Here is an 18,363-nt window from a genome sequence, read left to right as displayed (position 1 = left end):
TGTGAAATTTAAGTACAGTCTTAGCTGAGGACTCAAGATTTTCAATAGCAGTGGGGAGGCCAAAATAGGTCAGAGCCTGGGGTAAATTGGGAGCTGTATTACTGGATCTCAGCTAGAATAAGAGGTTACTGTAGGTTACGGTGGAGCTGCAATAGAGCTCACGTGGGACAAAGCTTTCACAACATTGGATTCTACTTTGTTATAATTGTCTTTCCTTTTATGGATACACACATAAATAACAGTAAGGCCAAACCAAATATATGTTCATCAAAATTCCTTTTTTGTTGTTTTGTTTTGTTGGTAAAATGGGGGCAGTGATGGGGGTGGGAAACATTTGAAATATTTCCATATCCTGCTCTTCAGAGAAGGTACCATCTTCCCATTCTATCTGTGTTTCAGATGTCCTGATTGAACATTATATAAGATGCTTAGGCATTTTAAAATATGAGGTCTGTCTGACTATAAATTTGAAATTTCATTTTAGTTTTCCCGTTTTGTTTTGTTTCCTACTTTCCCAAACCTCTTTTCCCTGTTCTTCAACCAAGGGTCTGGATGCAGACAGTCTCCGTGTGGAACCATTGGGTGAAGACAATTCTGGGGCACTCTATTGGTATTTCTATGGAACACGAATGTATAAGGAGGACCCAGTGCAAGGAAAATCCAATGGAGAACTCTCTTTGAGCAGGTATAATCTGTGAGGTCAGGGCTGGGATAGCTACGATACAGAAATGTCATTAAAATTAAATACATCGGAATTCTGCAGCACAAATTTTTTTCTTCTGAAGGAGTCAGATATAACAGCATGTGTATAAAGAGTTGGCAGGGGCGCCTGGGTGGCGCAGTCGGTTAAGCGTCCGACTTCAGCCAGGTCACGATCTCACGGTCCGTGAGTTCGAGCCCCGCGTCAGGCTCTGGGTTGATGGCTCAGAGCCTGGAGCCTGTTTCCGATTCTGTGTCTCCCTCTCTCTGTGACCCTCCCCTGTTCATGCTCTGTCTCTCTCTGTCCCAAAAATAAATAAACGTTGAAAAAAAAAAAAAATTTTATAAAAAAAAAAAAAAAAGAGTTGGCAAAGAGTTATTCCATGCAGAAATAAAAACGAATTCATAATGTAGCCTCTGCTATCAGAATGGTGAAAGATACTGTTGTTTGGACTTGAGGTTCCCAAGGAGTCCCACTGCCTTAACATAGACTGCTCTATACAGCAGGTTGCCCATAGTACCACCACATCACTGCAGTGGTTTTCCTGTCATAATCGACTCGATAGCTCCTTTTTTCTACTAGAATTAACGATCTGCTTCATCAGCATAGGACCGAAAGGACCTTAAAGAATGCCTGAAATGTACGCCTTACTAAATGCTTCCTAAATGAGGAAGGGACCTTGTTTCCATAGTGTCCCAAAATAATGCTACCATCTAACTTTTTTTTTTGTATTAAAAAAATTTTTTTTTAATGTTTATTTTTTGAGAGAGCGAGAGAGAGACAGAGAGAGAGAGACAGAGCACGAGCAGGGGAGGGGCAGAGAGAGAGACGGAGACACAGAATCCGAAACTGGCTCCAGGCTCTGAGCTGTCAGCACAGAGCCCGACGCGGGCTCGAACTCACAAACTGTGAGATCATGACCTGAGCCTAAGCCAGACGCTCAACCAATTGAGCCACCCAGGTGCCCCTTTTGTATTTTTTTAAATGTTTGTTTTTGAGAGAGAGCGAGAGCAGGGGAGGGGCAGAGAGAGAGGAAGACACAGAATCTGAAGCGGGCTCCAGGCTCCAAGCTGTCAGCACAGAGCCCAACACAGGACTTGAACTCAGGAACCCAAGATCATGACTGAGCTGAGTATCAATTCTATTACAGAACATTTTGATTTAATGTGCTATTTCTTAGGGAAAGTGAAGGCCAAAAAAGTGTCTTAGCTGTTCCTGGGAAAACCGGAAAAAGAAGAGGAAGACCCCCAAAACGGAAGAAAGTACAGGAGGAGATTATAGTGAGGTAAGACATTCGTGTTAGTCTATGAAGGTCATAAACCTGCACACTAGAAGGGACCTTAATTCACTTGCTCTTTCATCCTTGATTTTCCTTCGTGCCACTGGAAGGATGTAGGACTTAGATTATGAAGGCTTGGGTCAGAATCTTCATAAAATTACCAAGTGTACACTAGGGCTTCCCTAGCTGCATGAACTACCCTCTCTAAGCCTATTCTTTTACTGGACAGTAGGTATACTACTAATAATAAGGATTAAGTTGAACAGGATAATGAATGTAACAGTATAAATGACTGAAAACCGTGCATGACCTACAGAAAGTGCTCAATATGTATTAACTTTCAAAATTGGTTGTGCCACACGTTTTTTTCATAGGAGTGTAGAGCTAAGTTAATGCTGGTTAACTGTTGACTAATAATCAGGCTTTAATAGGTTTATATATCCTATATAAGTTTAAGAGTTAATTCTTTCCCTATAAGGAGATTTTAGTAGCAAATATGTTTTATTGTGTTTAGAATACAATTTCCTATGGTAAACTACAGGTAAGAGCTTAATCTTAGCAAGGAAACAGATTGTTACATATGGGAAATTTTGTTTTATACATCGTGATCTTTTAGGAAATTTTACCATGTGAATTTTAATGTAAGAATTTTGAAAATCTGGCCTATACTGTATAAATATATTTTCTTAAAGGATCAGATCTATCATTCTATACCTATGGAAGTTAAGTCATATTCTTAAAAATTCTGATAACAGAGGACAAACCACTTCTTTCCTCTAAACTATAGAACTACTAAATAATCTAAATGCTTGAAGTAGGCCGGATTTCTCTTTGTTGCTTATTAACTACTAAGAAGTATTTATTTCTAGGAATCATTATGAATAAATCAGTCAGAATTCGATTTTTTTTTTTTAACTTAAGAATCAGTGTTCCACTTAACTTTCCAGGAATTTGATTACAAAGCATAGCTTTCCTCTATTGGTTTTGTGAGAGATGTTTTATAATCATGTTGTATACACATGGCATCCATTTCAGAATTTTGTTAGCAATCTAGACTTTCTTATAGATTCAGGAAGCTATTTTATACCTATCTCCATTTCCCTGTTCAGTACCAACAATTCAGGTATCTTACTATGAGGATTTTAGAATCATTTTAACATCATATGTGGACTTGTGCTACCCTCTGCTGGTGATTTTATTCTTTAGAGCTCTGTATGCAGTACAGTATTTGTATATTTTTAAATTAAATAAAATTGAAAATTCAGTTCCTCAGTCATACCAGCTACATTTCAAGTACCCAGTAGCCACATATGGCTCATGGCTACCATACTGGACAGTGACAATACAGAACATTTTCATCCTCGCAGAAAGTTCTATAGAGCAGCACTGCTATAGATCATTGAAAACAAACAGAAGGCCATAGAGAGTGACCTACATGATTCAGGTGTACAAATGATGATGATACTTAACACTATTTCACTGAACACTTCTGTATTTAATAATTTAATCTCCAACATCCCTGTGATGTAGGCATTATTTATAGCCTATTTTAAGGAAAGTTAATTAACTTTCCTGAGGTCACATGGTAAGAGGCAAGCCTTGAATGGGGACAGTCTGACTTTAGAGCCTGCGTTCTTAACCTCTACCTTAATATGAGATTAAATTAAACATGCTTTTCTTCAGTATAGCCCTGATCAGGGAGGAAGACACTAGAATCCCTATTGTTTAGGGCAGGGCAGATGGGGCAGGCATTTAACTGGTAACACTTAACTCCTCTGTTTGACTTCCAAAAAAATGTTTTATAACCTAATATTTTCCTGTACATAAAGTGTTATCATTACACTGGATTTGTCTATGTCAGTCTTTCCCCTCAATACCAACACACCGACATCCTGGTATTCATTTATTCAGTAGAGTCATTCCTCCTCCTGACTTTGTTCCATTGAAACACACACACCCTTGTATTAATATTAATTGGGTCTAACTTAACAGGGGAAGCACAGAACAATTTTGAACATGTCTTTGTTTTAATTGGTGCCTCCTTTCCCTGTGTTTCAGTGAAAAACAGGAAGAAACCTCCTTGGCATCCGAGCCACAGACAAGAAATGGTAATGACTTTTGTTGGAGTTTAGAAAAGATTGGGGCACCTGAGTGGTAGCTCATTCGGTTAAGCATCTGACTCTTGATTTCAGCTCAGATCACCATCCCAGGGTTGTGGGATCCAGCCCCATGTCAGGCTCCACACTGAACATATGTTGAGCCTGCTTAGCAGTCTCTCTCTCTCTCTCTCTCTGCCTCTGTCCCTATCTCTATCTCTACACCCCCCCTTTCCCTCCCCACCCCATGCATGCCTGTCTCCCGCACTCATGCTCTCTTGCTAAGATACAAAAATAACTAGAAAAGATTAAGTAAATATGATTGATTTATATTATGATGACAACTCTTTTTCTGGAGCCATGCAAAGCAATTAAGATTATTGCAGTAGCCTTCTAACTGGTTTATTTGCCCTTCTTCAGTTCTCTCTTCCTCACACTTACCTGTGCCTATCTCTCCATCTGATGGATAACTTCAGATCTTCACTTGTACTTTCTAACCTGGGCACAGTGTAATGGGCACATTACATTTGGATAAATGAGCAACTTCTCAAAGACCTATCTTTTTAATGTAAAATGCTATGTAAGGGATTATATTGGATTCCTAACCAGATTTCAGTTCCATAATCCAAATTGCCTAAAACTGGGAGTGGGAGAGGAATATCAATTTATATACAGTATGTCAACATAAATGAAACAGGAAGACTGCAGAAGATCAAATCAGAACCTTTTGAATAGAAAAGTAAGTATATTTAAGCATTTCTATTAAAATCTGTAATTACAACGGTCACAATACTTTTAGGTGTAAATAGTAACAGGAAAATCAAAATTATACATTATCAACTTTTTAAAATTAATACTTTTTTTGGGGCGCCTGGGTGGCGCAGTCGGTTAAGCGTCCGACTTCAGCCAGGTCACGATCTCGCGGTCCGTGAGTTCGAGCCCCGCGTCAGGCTCTGAGCTGATGGCTCAGAGCCTGGAGCCTGTTTCCGATTCTGTGTCTCCCTCTCTCTCTGCCCCTCCCCCATTCATGCTCTGTCTCTCTCTGTCCCAAAAATAAATAAACGTTGAAAAAAAAAAAATTAAAAAAAATAAAAAAATAAAAAAAATAAAATAAAATTAATACCCTTTTTAAAAAAATTTTTTTTATTTCCTGGTTTTGTTCATACCCGGGGGGGAATGAAATTGAGAATAAACAGAAAAAAGGTCCTAGTGGTATCTATCTAATGAACCTATCCTTTCTTTTTTAGGGTCCCAAGGGCCAGGTCAAGGGACCTGGTGGCTCCTGTGCCAAACAGAAGAAGAATGGAGACAGGTCACTGAGAGTTTTCGGGAGAGAACCTCTCTTCGAGAACGGCAGCTCTATAAGCTCCTCAGCGAGGACTTCTTGCCTGAGATCTGCAACATGATTGCCCAAAAGGTATGCAAATAGGTGGTTCCTCCTCTTCTTTAGTAGCTATAAAGCTGCTTTATTTAAGGATGATTCATTAAGTTTTGAATACATTTCTAGCGTCTCCTGGAAGTGCTACAAGCCCTTCACTTTGATCTGGAATGTTAAAAAGGGACCTCATGCCACCCACTCTCCTTCACTGTGGATCATCCAGTATTCTCCTTAGCCCCACAAAATCCTCGGTGACTCGCATTCCATAGTACTTAGGATGGTTTTTCACAGTTTAGAACCAACTTCCCTTCTATAACATTCCTCAGAAAGTGTTCCCCAAGCCCCCAGGTGTATCTCCTATCAGCCTGTGCATACTTCTGTATATATATGCTGCTTTTTTGGTGTGGGGGGGGGGGGGCAGAAATCCTCTCTCTCCCAGTAAGCAGCAAGTTCTGAAGGGTATTTGTCTTTGTAGCTCCAGGGCCACTCTGCCAGCTCCAAGTGTGTGATGCTTTTTCCGGTTTCACATTATAGTTCCATAAATCACACTTTCTATATTTTCATGCATATACACCCTCATGTATGCCTTTTTTTTTTAATGTTTATTTTTAAGAGAGAACTGGAGTGGGGGAGGGGCAGAGAGAGAGGGAAACACAGAATCTGAAGCAGGCTCCAGGATCCGAGCTGTCAGCACAGAGCCTGATGTGGGGCTCGAACCCACGGACTGTGAGATCATGACCTGAGCCAAAGTAAGACGCCCAACCAACTGAGCTACCCAGGTGCCCCGTCTTTTCTCAAGCATCTTTCTCCTTCCACTTCCCTGCCTATTTGAATACTACTCTCCGTAAGATCTCCCGTGTCTCCCAATTTTAGGATTTTCTCCCTTATGTTTTTTTTTCTTTTAATGTTTATGTATTTTTGAGAGACAGCGAGCAGGGGTGGGGGAGGGGCAGAGAGAGAGAGAGAGGGAGACAGAGGATCCGAAGCAGGCTCTGTGCTCTCAGCGCAAAGCCTGACACAGGGCTCGAACCCACAAATCATGAGATCATGACCTGAGCTGAAGTCATATGCTCAACTGACTGAACCACCCAGGCGCCCCTACCTACCACATTTTGTCATGACTTAATTCTATTTTGAGTTGTTTAAGCTTTGTTTAGATTAGGCACCATATCTCACTGTTTTAAACCCCATAACACCTAATGTAAAGCCTTTTCCATGGTGGATGCTCAAGAGTCATTGACTTTGCTTATTTCATTGCAATAATTCTAATACTTCTGACTGTTGCACATGTTCATAGAAGTCAGAAAATTTTGACCACCTGCCACTGAAATCTGAAGAGAAAGAATAAATTAATTGCTGTAGCACCTCCAGGGAAAAACAGAAGGAGAAATATATTAATTTGTTGTGAATCCAGTGATATTTCTAACTTTTCTAAGTGGGTTGGTGCTTTAAAAGGAAAATTGTAGAAAGTCACCATTCTTATTAGAGATCTTACAGAGTGCTTCAATAATTACATTTTCATGGATGAGCAAAAAAAGAATCTCCATTTCCCCATCACCATACTTAATTCTATATACTATAATTATACTTAAGTTTGTGACCTGCTACCCACTGTGACAATTTTTCCAGGAATTGAAACACATAATCTGATTTTTTTTAACTTTATTTTTTTTTTTGAGAGAGAGAACACTTGTGAGAGCAAGTGATAGAGGAGCAGAGAGAGAGAGAGAGAGACAGAGAGAGATTGAATCCCAAGCAAGCTTTGCACTCGGTGCAGAGCCCAACACGGAGCTCAGTCTCACGATCTTGAAATCGTGACCTGAGCCAAAATCAAGAATGGGAAGCTTGGGGCGCCTGGGTGGCTCAGTCGGTTAAGTGGCTGACTTCGGCTCAGGTCATGATCTCGCGGTCCGTGAGTTCGAGCCCCGCGTCGGGCTCTGTGCTGACAGCTCAGAGCCTGGAGCCTGTTTCAGATTCTGTATCTCCCTCTCTCTGACCCTCCCCCGTTCGTGCTTTGTCTCTCTCTGTCTCAAAAATAAATAAACGTTAAAAAAAAAAAAAATTTTTTTTAAAGAATGGGAAGCTTAACCAACTGAGCAACCCAAGCACCCTTAATCTAATTTTCTTAAAGTAACTATTATATGGAGATGGTTTTATAACTTTACGTGACTTTATATATAATGATGACACATTAAATCATCAATAAAGCATATGACTATTCTGCTTAATCCTTCTTTTGTAATTTTTGCCTTTTTTTTTTTTTTTTTTTTAAAGTAATCTCTAGGGGCACCTGGGTGGCTCAGTCGGTTAAGCGTCCGAATTTGGCTCAGGTCATGATCTCACGGTTTGTGAGTTTGAGCCCCACATCGGGCTCTGTGCTGACAGCTCGGAGTCTGGAGCCTGCTTCAGATTCTGTTTCTCATTCTCTCTCTGCCCTTCCCCCGCTTGTGCTCTGTCTCTCTCTGTCTTTCAAAAATAAGTGAATGTAATCTCTACATCCATTGTGTTCAATCCCTTGACCCGAAGATCAGCAGTCACACGTTCTACCAACTGAGCCAGCCAGGTGCTCTTATAATTTCTGCTTTTTTACTGCAGTGTTCAACCTATGATTTTTTTGAATAGATGAACTAAGAAAAAAAAACTTACAAGCATAAAACTGATGGTTTTGATGGGAAAAATTTCAAAAGTTATTCTTTGCAAGAAAAGAAAAATTTTTAAAATAAGATAAACATGAATTATAATTCTCAAGAAACATGAAATTATAAGCCAAATAATAACAGATTTGGTATTTTGAAAGGCGTATAGTGCTATAAATTAGCAAACCTTAGTAAAATAGGGTATTGATTACAAAAACAAGAGAATCTAAATTGTGCAGTAGAAAAATCTAAGGGGCACCTGGGTGGCTCAGTCTGTTAAGTGTCCGACTTCAACTCAGGTCATGATCTTGCGGTTTGTGAGTTGAAGCCCCATGTCGGGTTCTGTGCTGATAGCTCAGAGCCTGGAGCCTGCTTCGGATTCTATGTCTCCCTCTCTCTCTGTCCCTTCCCTGCTTGCTTACTCTCTCTCTGTCTTTATCTCTCTCAAAAATTTAAAAATTTTAAAAATGAAGAGAAAAATCTTAGCAGTTCAGTAATTAGGGGAAAAGAGTTATCACAAAGGGATCCCATCAAAAACTCCAGAATCAGGGGTGCCTGGGTGGCACAGTCAGTTAAGCGTCCGACTTCAGCTCAGATCATGATCTCGTGATTTGTGAGTTCGAGCCCCGCGTCGGGCTCTGTGCTGACAGCTCAGAGCCTGGAGCCTGCTTTGGATTCTGTGTCTCCCCTTCTATCTGCCCCTCCCCTGCTCGTGCTCTGTCTCTGTTTCTCAATAATAAATAAACATTTTTAAAAATTAAAAACAAAAAACAAAAAAAATTCCAGAATCACTTGAATGTATTCACAGGTAAATTTTTCTAAACCCTTAAAATAAGATAACTTCTAAACATTTCAAAAATGAAGAAAGAAATGGGTAGCTACCCTTGTTCATTCAGATACAGATATCTTAGATTCCTATTCTTCATATAAACACACCCTCTTCATTCAGTAATATAAATGTCAAGTCCTTAATACTAACAAATAAAAGCTGTCCTTCACCAAAAGAATAATAATTCTTTTGTTCCTAATAATCCCTAGGTTCTAATATTGGTAACATTGTCTTGGAAGTTTTATCTAGTATAATGATACAAACGAGTCAGAGGCAAAACATTTTGGCTGGAGGAATATGATGAATCTGCTTAGAAGTCTGTTAATTAGAAGTTAGTAATAGTGCTGGGTAACTAGACTTTCTGCATCAGAATCACATTGCACACTTATTAAAAGCTCAGATTCTTGCCAGTATACCACTCCCAACCCCTATCAGAATTGTTAGAGGTGTTATTTATTAATATGCAGTTGTAGAAGCTCTCAGGTGATTATTAGGCATACTGATATTTAAAGATTGCTGAAAAAATCCCATTTACAGTAGCAACAAAACAAATTTTGCTGTGAAACTAACGAGTTGTACATAGTTGATAAGAAAGAAAAAGCTACAGAACTGTTAGTAGATACATATTTTTTAAATCTCAAGTAAAAGTAGATACATATTTTTTAAATCTCATGTAAATATATTAAGATCTCTGTTCCTAGAAGGAAAAAAATTTTTTTAAGTTTATTTATTTATTTTGAGAGAGACAGCACGAGTGGGGAAGAGACAGAGAGAGAATCCCAAGCAGGCTCTGCACTGTCAGCACGGAGCCCAACATGGAGCTCGAACCCATGAAACTGTGAGATCATGACCTGAGCCAAAACTGAGAGTTGGACGCTTAACCAACTCAGCCACACAGGCGCCATGGAAAGATGCTTAGATATCAATATTCACCAAGATAAATTGAGATTTATTATAGCCTTAGCCAAATCCCAAGATAATAAAATTTTTTCTCCAAAATAACAGGTGGATAAAAAGTATTGTAAGATAGGAGTGTTAGGAGAGGTGGATGAGAAGCATATGTATTATCACTTAAATCAGCATATTGGAAGCATTCTGAAGCGTCCTTCATGTAACAGACATGCTTATCATAAATGATTTACTCAAGGCAGTACAAATGTACCAATCTCCACGGTCTTTGCTGAACTTGACATTTAGCAATTTTTTTTAATGTTTATTTAGTTTTGAAAGAGAGCGAGAGAGAGTGAATGGGGGTGGGGCAGAGCGAGGGGTACAGAGGATTCGAGGCAGGCTCTGAGCTGACAGCAGCAAGCCCGATGTGGGACTTGCACTCACGAACTGTGAAATCATGACCTGAGCCAAAGTCGGATGCTCAACAGACCTAGCCACTCAGGTGCCTTGGCATTTAGCATTTAAGACATATGTTCATCAACATTTGTAATATTTTTACAAATGTGTTTGTGTTTATTGTACTTGTTACAGTAATTACACAAATATTATGAAGTCAATAAAATATGAGCATAAAAATTTCTTTGAAAATTTTCCATTAAAAAAAAATCATTGAATATGAGTTGCTTTAAAAACTTGACTCTCTAGGGGCGCTTGGGTGGCTCAGTCAGTTAAGGGTCTGACTTCAGCTCAGGTCATGATCTCCAGTTTGTGGGTTTGAGCCCCGCATCAGGCTCTGTGCTGACAGCTCAAAGCCTGGAGCCTGCTTCAGATTCTGTATCTCTCTCTCTCTGCTCCTCCCCTGCTCACTCTCTTTCTCTCTCTCAAAAAATAAATAATAAACATTTCTTTAAAAAGTTGACTCTCAGGGCAGTGCACCTAGCTGGCTCAATCAGGAGAGCATGTGACTCTTAATCTCGGGGCTGTGAGTTCAAGCCCCATGTTGGGTGTAGAGTTTACTTTAAAAATAAAAAATAAAAAGCTAATTCTCAAATTAGAGCAAAGCAGTAAAAGATTGAATAGGACAAAAATCATTAAAATGATAAGGTTTCTGCATATGGATTACAAATCCAATCTCCTTAACATCTCACTTTCACTTAAACAAAACTGGTAGGGCAGATAATGGCTTAAGAGGTTAATTTATATGACTGACTCATAGGAAACCCCTCTCAATGGGGTACTGCATCATATGATTGGTGAATGGCAGTACATTTATACATTAAGTAAAATACATGCTTGAAGTATATACATTTTTTAAATTCCTTGCTTTAACTATGTTACCCTACCACTACCCATCCTAATTATATTGGCCAAGAGAGATTTTTTTTTTTTGTAATAATGAAAAATGCCAGTGATTCAAATGTGACATTTGAAACATATTATCAGTAGAACATAATGTGGTGCTCACAGATACACCCATTATATATAAAATACAGTATGGGAACACCTGGGTGGTACAGCTCCGTTGGTTAAGCATCCAACTCTTGATTTCAGCTCAGGTCATCATCTCAGTATGTAAAAGCACAAAACAGCTAGGACAGTGGACAGAGGGTTAATATGGCATAGCAGGAGTTAAGAGCTTTTCTTTCAAACTTCATTCAATAATGGTGCTTCCCTTTTCTAGTTATCCCTTTGGATAAGTTACTTGATATCTCTAAACTTTTATTTTTTGTTAGTAAAATGAAAGCTCTAACTACACAGAAGTTTCTATGGGAATTAAGCAAAAGAAACCACATCAGTGTACCTGGCATAGTACACAGCTACCAGTAGGTACTTGGTCCCATCCATTGTTCATGGTTGTAGATAATTGGTGAGAAACCTTGGTAGAAAACTAAATCTTACCAAAATAAATGCAAGTGTGAAGAAAGTTAAAACAGATTAATAAATAAATAGTTCTCTAAATGTTGAAATAATAAAAGAATCAGTAAGCTTTCTTTGGCCATATAAAAGTTAAGCTTTTATGGTAAGGTTTATATAAAAGATCTAAGCTAGTAAAAGTATTTGTTACTAATATTACAGGCAGTAATATTTAAACAGCTTATAAACATTAGGTCTTTAACAAATGAATTGACTCACACAAAAGAGTAAAGTTGTAGGAAAACAAGTTCATCTTCTTTATCAAGACTACCATTCTCCACATTAGTAACTTTTGTCTGATTTGGCAAAGTTTGGAGTCAAGTTGATATTAGCCGCTATTGCTACTAGCATGGTAAACTCGTACAATCCCTTCGAAAGAGAATTCCATGGTAAATTTTCACATTTACTTAAAATTGAAGAGCTCTTCCTCTTGGGGTCTTTAAGCTCGTAAAGGAGTCGCTCATAGGCATATTTGAGGAAACTGCTGTGGTAGCTTTTGTGAAAAAGAGGGTCGTGACACTTTGACGGTTAAGATTACATTTGTACTGAGGCCTCGTCATTCTCCTAACAGGAAAGCTTTCTAAAGCTTCTTTTTAAATCTACCACAATTGCTTTGCAGTATGTTTGCATTGTATAGACCACACCTTTTTGTCACTGACTTTTTTTTCTACCCTTTGTGCCTTTACCTCATTGATTCTTCAAGTTTCAAGACTTTGGATTAAGTGGTACTGGAACCAAACCTGGGTAATGCTGATACTGATACTGAAGCCACAAAATTACTCATCTTAACTGCAAAGCCTTTGCTTACCACCTCAATATAGGTTACATTGGCGAAGCTATGGGGCTCATTCCACAAAAATTCCAAAACTTATGCTGACCTTAGGTAAATACCTAGCGTTAGTTAAATTTCAAAACTCCTTTCTTGAAATGTCCTATAGTGATTGCTTTCAAGCTTTTAAATTTTGTCAAGTCTAATCTTCTCAGGCAGGCTCTCTGATTTCTGGTCCCTGAGTCTTTTTCCCCACTTCTGTCTTGCTACTTTGGTTCTCAGCTGAGGCAGCCACCCTCACTTCTCACTGCTGCCACTGAGCTGCCTTTTAGGGGAGTTCTGCCTCCATCTGCTCGTAATGCCTCCTTTCAGAGCCATTCCCTTCAGTGAAAAGTGGTAAAACATGGCTTTCTCTTAATAATTTGCAACAAAATATTTTTTTTAGTGTCTAAATAGTTAAAAGAGTTTCTTGCCAGTGATAAAGATTGATAGAGGAGACACTTGGTGTCTGTAAGTTTTTTGCTTTTTGTTTTTTTCTTTTTTTCTTTTAAGAAAATAAACTGGCTTGGTACCTTATGGAATTGAATAGTCATTTTGTTGACTGTCCAAAGGATACCTTTGGCTCTTATTTAGGTAAAGCCGTAACCCATGTGCCTTAAAGGCCACTCTAATCCTGGCAGCAGCAGTAGCAGTAGCTGAGAACACCCTAATCTGTCTTTTCCTTTCTTTTCCTCACTTCTAACTATAGGGAAAGCGTCCACAGCGTACACAGGCAGAATTGCAGCCTAGGTGGATGTCTGACCACCTGTCCGTCAAATCCATCAAGCAAGAGGTGAGTGTGTGTGAGAGTAGAGAGGAGTTTTAAGTGTTCAAAAGGATTGTTCCATTTTTATTTCAGGTACTCCTTTTATTCCTACTTTTTTTTTTTTTTTTTTTTTTTTTTCTTCCAACGTTTATTTATTTTTGGGACAGAGAGAGACAGAGCATGAACGGGGGAGGGGCAGAGAGAGAGGGAAACACAGAATCGGAAGCAGGCTCCAGGCTCTGAGCCATCAGCCCAGAGCCCGACGCGGGGCTCGAACTCACGGACCGTGAGATCGTGACCTGGCTGAAGTCAGACGCTTAACCGACTGCGCCACCCAGGCGCCCCTATTCCTACTTTTTAATTTACCTTTTCCTCAATTTCTAAATCTTAGACTTTTATGGAGCATTCTTATACATGAGATGCACTTTTAGAAAAAGAAGTCATTAAAAAGTAAGATACGACATTGCACTCTTTTGGATCTTAACAATTAATTTCCAGTGATGATAAACATATCCATATCTAATATAGGTGAGAATGATAAGCACTATAATAGATATCTATGTAGTAGAAATTCATGACTGCAAAAATGGAAAAAATTAGTAGTGGGCAAAGAAAGGGGAGTTGAGGCAAGCAGAACTATACTTCACCTGAACCTTGGAGAATGACTAAGATTTTGATGGTGGATAGTGGGGGCAGAAGAGTACTACACAAGAATAATATAAACAAAGCACAGAGGCATGATGATATATAAATGTGGTAAAAGAACAGTATATATTTGGATGTGTCTGGCATATAAGATGTGTTGTTATATATAGTGGAAGAAAATGCCAGAACGATGAAATTTTTGAGTCTCCGGACTCTCAAGCTTATATTTTCAATAGGCAGGCAGTAGTTAGTGACGTTATGTCATTAGAGCTTTGTTTTAGGAAGCTACCTTTCTGGTCACACCATGATAAATGATTTTTTAAGGAAACACTGGAAAGTAAGAAATCCATTAGCAGTGTACTTCCAGCAGGAAAGAATAGTGGAATCCCTGCTATTAAAATGTAGGTCTAAAATGGAGGAAATGAGGGGTGCTTGGGTGACTCAGTTGGTTAAGTGTCTGACTTCAGCTCAGGTCGTGATCTCACAGTTCATGAGTTCGAGCCCTGTGTTGGGCTTGTGCTGACAGCTCAGAGCCTGGAGCCTGCTTCAGATTTTATGTCTCCCTGTCTCTCTGCCCCTCCTTCTCTCTCTTCTCTCTTCTCTCAAAAATAGATAAACATTTAAAATAATAAATAAAATGGAGGAAATGATGGAGGTCGGGGAGTGGCAGGTGAGGGTCATTAGTGCATGAGGGTCATTAGTATCATGGTACTTGTTGTTTTGAAAACTATGACAGTTGGGGCGCCTGGGTGGGTGGCTCAGTCGGTTGAGCGTCCGACTTCAGCTCAGGTCATGATCTCGTGGTCCGTGGGTTCGAGCCCCACGTCGGGCTCTGTGCTGACAGCTCAGATCCTGGAGCCTGCTTCAGATTCTGTGTCTCCCTCTTTCTCTGCCCCTCCCCTGCTCATGCTCTGTCTCTGTCTCAAAAATAAATAAAATATTAAAAAAAAAAATTAAAAAAAAAAAATATGACAGTGAAAGAAAACAAATTGTGAAAAAGTAAAGAGGAAGCAGGGTTGAGGAGAGCTTGTGGAATTTTCATTTTTTTAAATTGAGATGTAGCATGGACATGAAAGATGTCCATAAATGAGAAAGAGACTGCATGTAGCTGACTCTGGTAAGATGAAGTGCCTACGAAGCAGGGCCTTGCCATGGAGTTTCTCCCATTTCTTCTAAGTTAAAGACACAAACTTTGATGGGGCAGGAAAACATTAGGAGTTCACATTGGATGTTCATCTATCCTCTGAAGGTGAGAATAGAGATCTAATGAAGACACAATATTTAGGTCAACAACTAATTTATTAAAAAAAGGGTTTCCCCACATCCAGAAGCCGACTATGTTTGGGCATTTTCATTTTGTACCATAGTTTAGGGTAGTTAAATGACTTTAGCAGCACACGTATAGGAAGGGACAAAATTGATACTTACATTTACTGAGATTTAAAAATTGTCAAGGTGGTAAAGGAATGTGAGGCCAAAGGAACTTGATTGCAGGTGATGATACATTTGATTCTGGAAGTCCAATAGGAGAGTGGAATTCAGGGAGAGACAGTCACAATGAAAGCACCCAGCAAGTGATTTCCCTAGATCCCCCTTCCCAGTCTGTGAAGGTTATATAGAAGGGGCCTTGTACTCACGGCCCTCAATCCTCTGAAACCTCCATTTCCTCACTCTTCTTTTACCAGAGGTTTTTCTTTGTTGCTAATTTCAATCTCAAATCCAGACTCTGTGCCGGGCAGTGTGCCGGGCAGTTCTTACAGTCTCTGTACTTTTTAACTTTTTAATGCCTTTTAGCATTATGTTTTCTTGAATGTCACATAGTTTAGTGGTCTTAGAAAGTATGGAGCTTCTTACTGCCTCAGAGTAATGTTTTCATGACTTAAATTCAGGTGACAGCATAATTTGTTTTAGAGAGATCTTATCATTAACTAAATACATTCTACCTTGAGCCTAAAAAAAGGAAAAAATTAATTTACAAATTTTTATTTACTTAAATATATTTGCATTTAACCTTTATTTCTGTTTTTCAGTTCATAGACATGTTCTTGCCAGTAGATAAATTGCCCAACTTTTAATGATTGGCAATTCTGTCATGACTGACTTCAGTCTCCCCAGTCTCTTCTTTCCTATAGTATCATTAGTTTCGGAATGGCCTTTGGTAATTGGTATCCAGCCATAGTTCTCAAATGGTTTTCTAGCTCCTTTTGTTTTGTTGTGTCCTCTCCACTTTCTTCAATACCTTAAGAGTTAACACCTCTTTGAAAGTTCTCTTTCCTATTTTCTGTTCATTGTCCCTGTACTGAGTCCTAAATGCCTTAATGTACATTTCACATTACATAGTAATCTGAATACAGACCTAAAATTTGTTTTTCATGGCTGTAAGCAAAGCTTACTTCAGATACTAAAATTTCTTCTTTTAGTTATTCTTTGTAATATTCTTTTTTTTCTGTTTTCTTTAGTTTTAGTTGTAACTAACCATGGAATTGTAGAGCTCCTGAATATCTGTTCCGGTACCCAGTGTCCTAGAGAAAACCTTAGATGTGTTATGAGTTTTGTGCTTTTGTTTAAGCAGCAGAAAATCATCAGGCCATTAAAACCTTTTAGGCAGCATGTCTGACCTATATTGGTTACCTAGGAGTCCAATCTTTTTGCCTCAAAAAGTCTTTTAATTGTGACTCCTGGGGAAAATATTAGCGAAGGGAGATAGTCTTTCTAAACTCTGAGATTAGGGCTGCATTGGTTATTTTTGTCAGGACACTCTGGACATTACTCTTACTAGGGACCTCTTTGTGGTTGTACGGTCTCAAGTGTGCTTCTAAAGGTGGCAAGGGTTCCAGGGTGTCTGATAACCTGCCCTGGGTGAGGGGGGAGCACGGAAGGGGAGTCTAGGCACTGCTTCAACCGGATTCTATTCATAATACTTTAGAGGATTTCAAAGTGGTGTCTCTAATTAGCTTCTCATTAAAATCCCCCCCTTGATTCTAGCAGGTCTCTTATCTATAAAACATTTAAAAAATAAAAAAATAAATAAAGAATTTAGATCCCCCCCCCCCCCCCCCCCACTTATACAACTGACCACTTATAAAGGAAAAACAAATGCAGTGTCAAACAGCATAAGAATTTTGTTAACCGTTCAGGGTTTTTTTGTTTTGTTTTTGTTCCTTTGGTTGTACTTGTTCTTTAAACTCTTAGTGTTTAAACTATTAAAAATTAAAACATTACTAAAAGTGTCTCCAGGCAGTGAGTCCGATCCTTCAGTGGTATTTTCATTAATATTTGCTTTAGCTTGGGGTGGTGTACTGCTGGAAATGAGAACAAAAATTTTTAATTTTTTTTTAATGTTTATTTATTTTTGAGAGAGAGACACGGAGTGTGAGCAGGGGAGGGGCAGAGAGAGAGGAAGACACAGAATCCAAAACAGGCTCCAGGCTCTGACCTGTCAGCACAGTGCCTGATGCTGGCTCGAAATTCAGGAACGGCAAGATCATGACCTGAGCCGAAGTCAAGACACTTAACCAACTGAGCCACCCAGGCACCCCAAGAACAAAAGTTTTAATCCATGGTACATAGCATGGATTTTTTTTTTCAGATTTGTATGATGCAATTTGTGTAAAATAATAATTGTTGAGAATTCATATGAGATAAGAACTGCTGAAATTAATAGCACATGATGAAACAAAGCCACACACCAATTTACATTCCCACCAACAGTGCATGAGGGTTTCCTTTTCTCTGCATCCTTGCCAACACTTGTTATTTCTTGTCTTTTTAATGATAGCCATTCTAACAGGTGTGAAGTAATAACATCTCATTGTGGTTTTGATTTTCATTTCCCTGATGATTAGGAATGTTTCATGTACCTGTTGGCTTTCTGTGTCTTTTCTTTGGAAAAATGTTCAGGTTCTCTGCTCATTTTTTTTTTTTTTTTTAATTTTTTTTAATGTTTACTTATTTTTGAGAGAGACAGAGACAGAATGCAAGTGGGTAGGGGCAGAGAGAGGGAGACACAGAATCTGAAGCAGGCTCCAGGCTCTGAGCCATCAGCACAGAGCCCGATGTGGGGCTCGAACCCACAGAGCTGTGAGATCATGACCTGAGCCAAAGTCAGGCACTCAACTGACTGAGCCACCCAGGCGCCCGTCTGCTCATTTTTTTTAAGAAGAAAAAGATTGGGTTTTTTTTTGCTATTGAATTGTCTAATAAGCTTTTTTAATATGCTATAAATTTAAGTTACTCAACTGTTGTATCTAACATGCTTAGCATAAATATTAATTCATTGAAAACACAACTGAAGAGATACATACTGTGTAATTCCAATCATATGACATATTCAGAGCAAGTAAATCCACAGAGACAGAGCAGATCAGTGGTTGCCAGGTGCTGCAGGAGTGGGGAGTAAGGACTGGCTGGCTGATGGGTTC

General features: G+C 39.0%; 1 protein-coding gene across 4 annotated transcripts in view; it reads left to right on the top strand.

Moving 5' to 3' along the window:
• Positions 1-18,363, top strand: part of LOC123591950 (cat eye syndrome critical region protein 2) — a 180,395-nt gene that overhangs the window by 125,012 nt on the left and 37,020 nt on the right. For 3 of the 4 annotated variants that reach the window (XM_045466645.1, XM_045466647.1, XM_045466644.1), the window contains exons 4-8: positions 546-685; positions 1,881-1,985; positions 4,038-4,087; positions 5,323-5,492; positions 13,241-13,324. In XM_045466645.1, the coding sequence (XP_045322601.1) occupies positions 546-685; positions 1,881-1,985; positions 4,038-4,087; positions 5,323-5,492; positions 13,241-13,324 (549 nt within the window). The remainder of the gene's footprint in view (positions 1-545; positions 686-1,880; positions 1,986-4,037; positions 4,088-5,322; positions 5,493-13,240; positions 13,325-18,363) is intronic. The other variant, XM_045466646.1, reaches the window with a different exon arrangement.

This window comes from Leopardus geoffroyi, chromosome B4 (assembly GCF_018350155.1).
Source record: "Leopardus geoffroyi isolate Oge1 chromosome B4, O.geoffroyi_Oge1_pat1.0, whole genome shotgun sequence".
NCBI classification, from domain to species: domain Eukaryota; kingdom Metazoa; phylum Chordata; class Mammalia; order Carnivora; family Felidae; genus Leopardus; species Leopardus geoffroyi.
The sequence above is the reverse complement of the archived record's forward strand: the minus strand, read 5'-3'. Positions and strand labels throughout refer to the sequence as shown.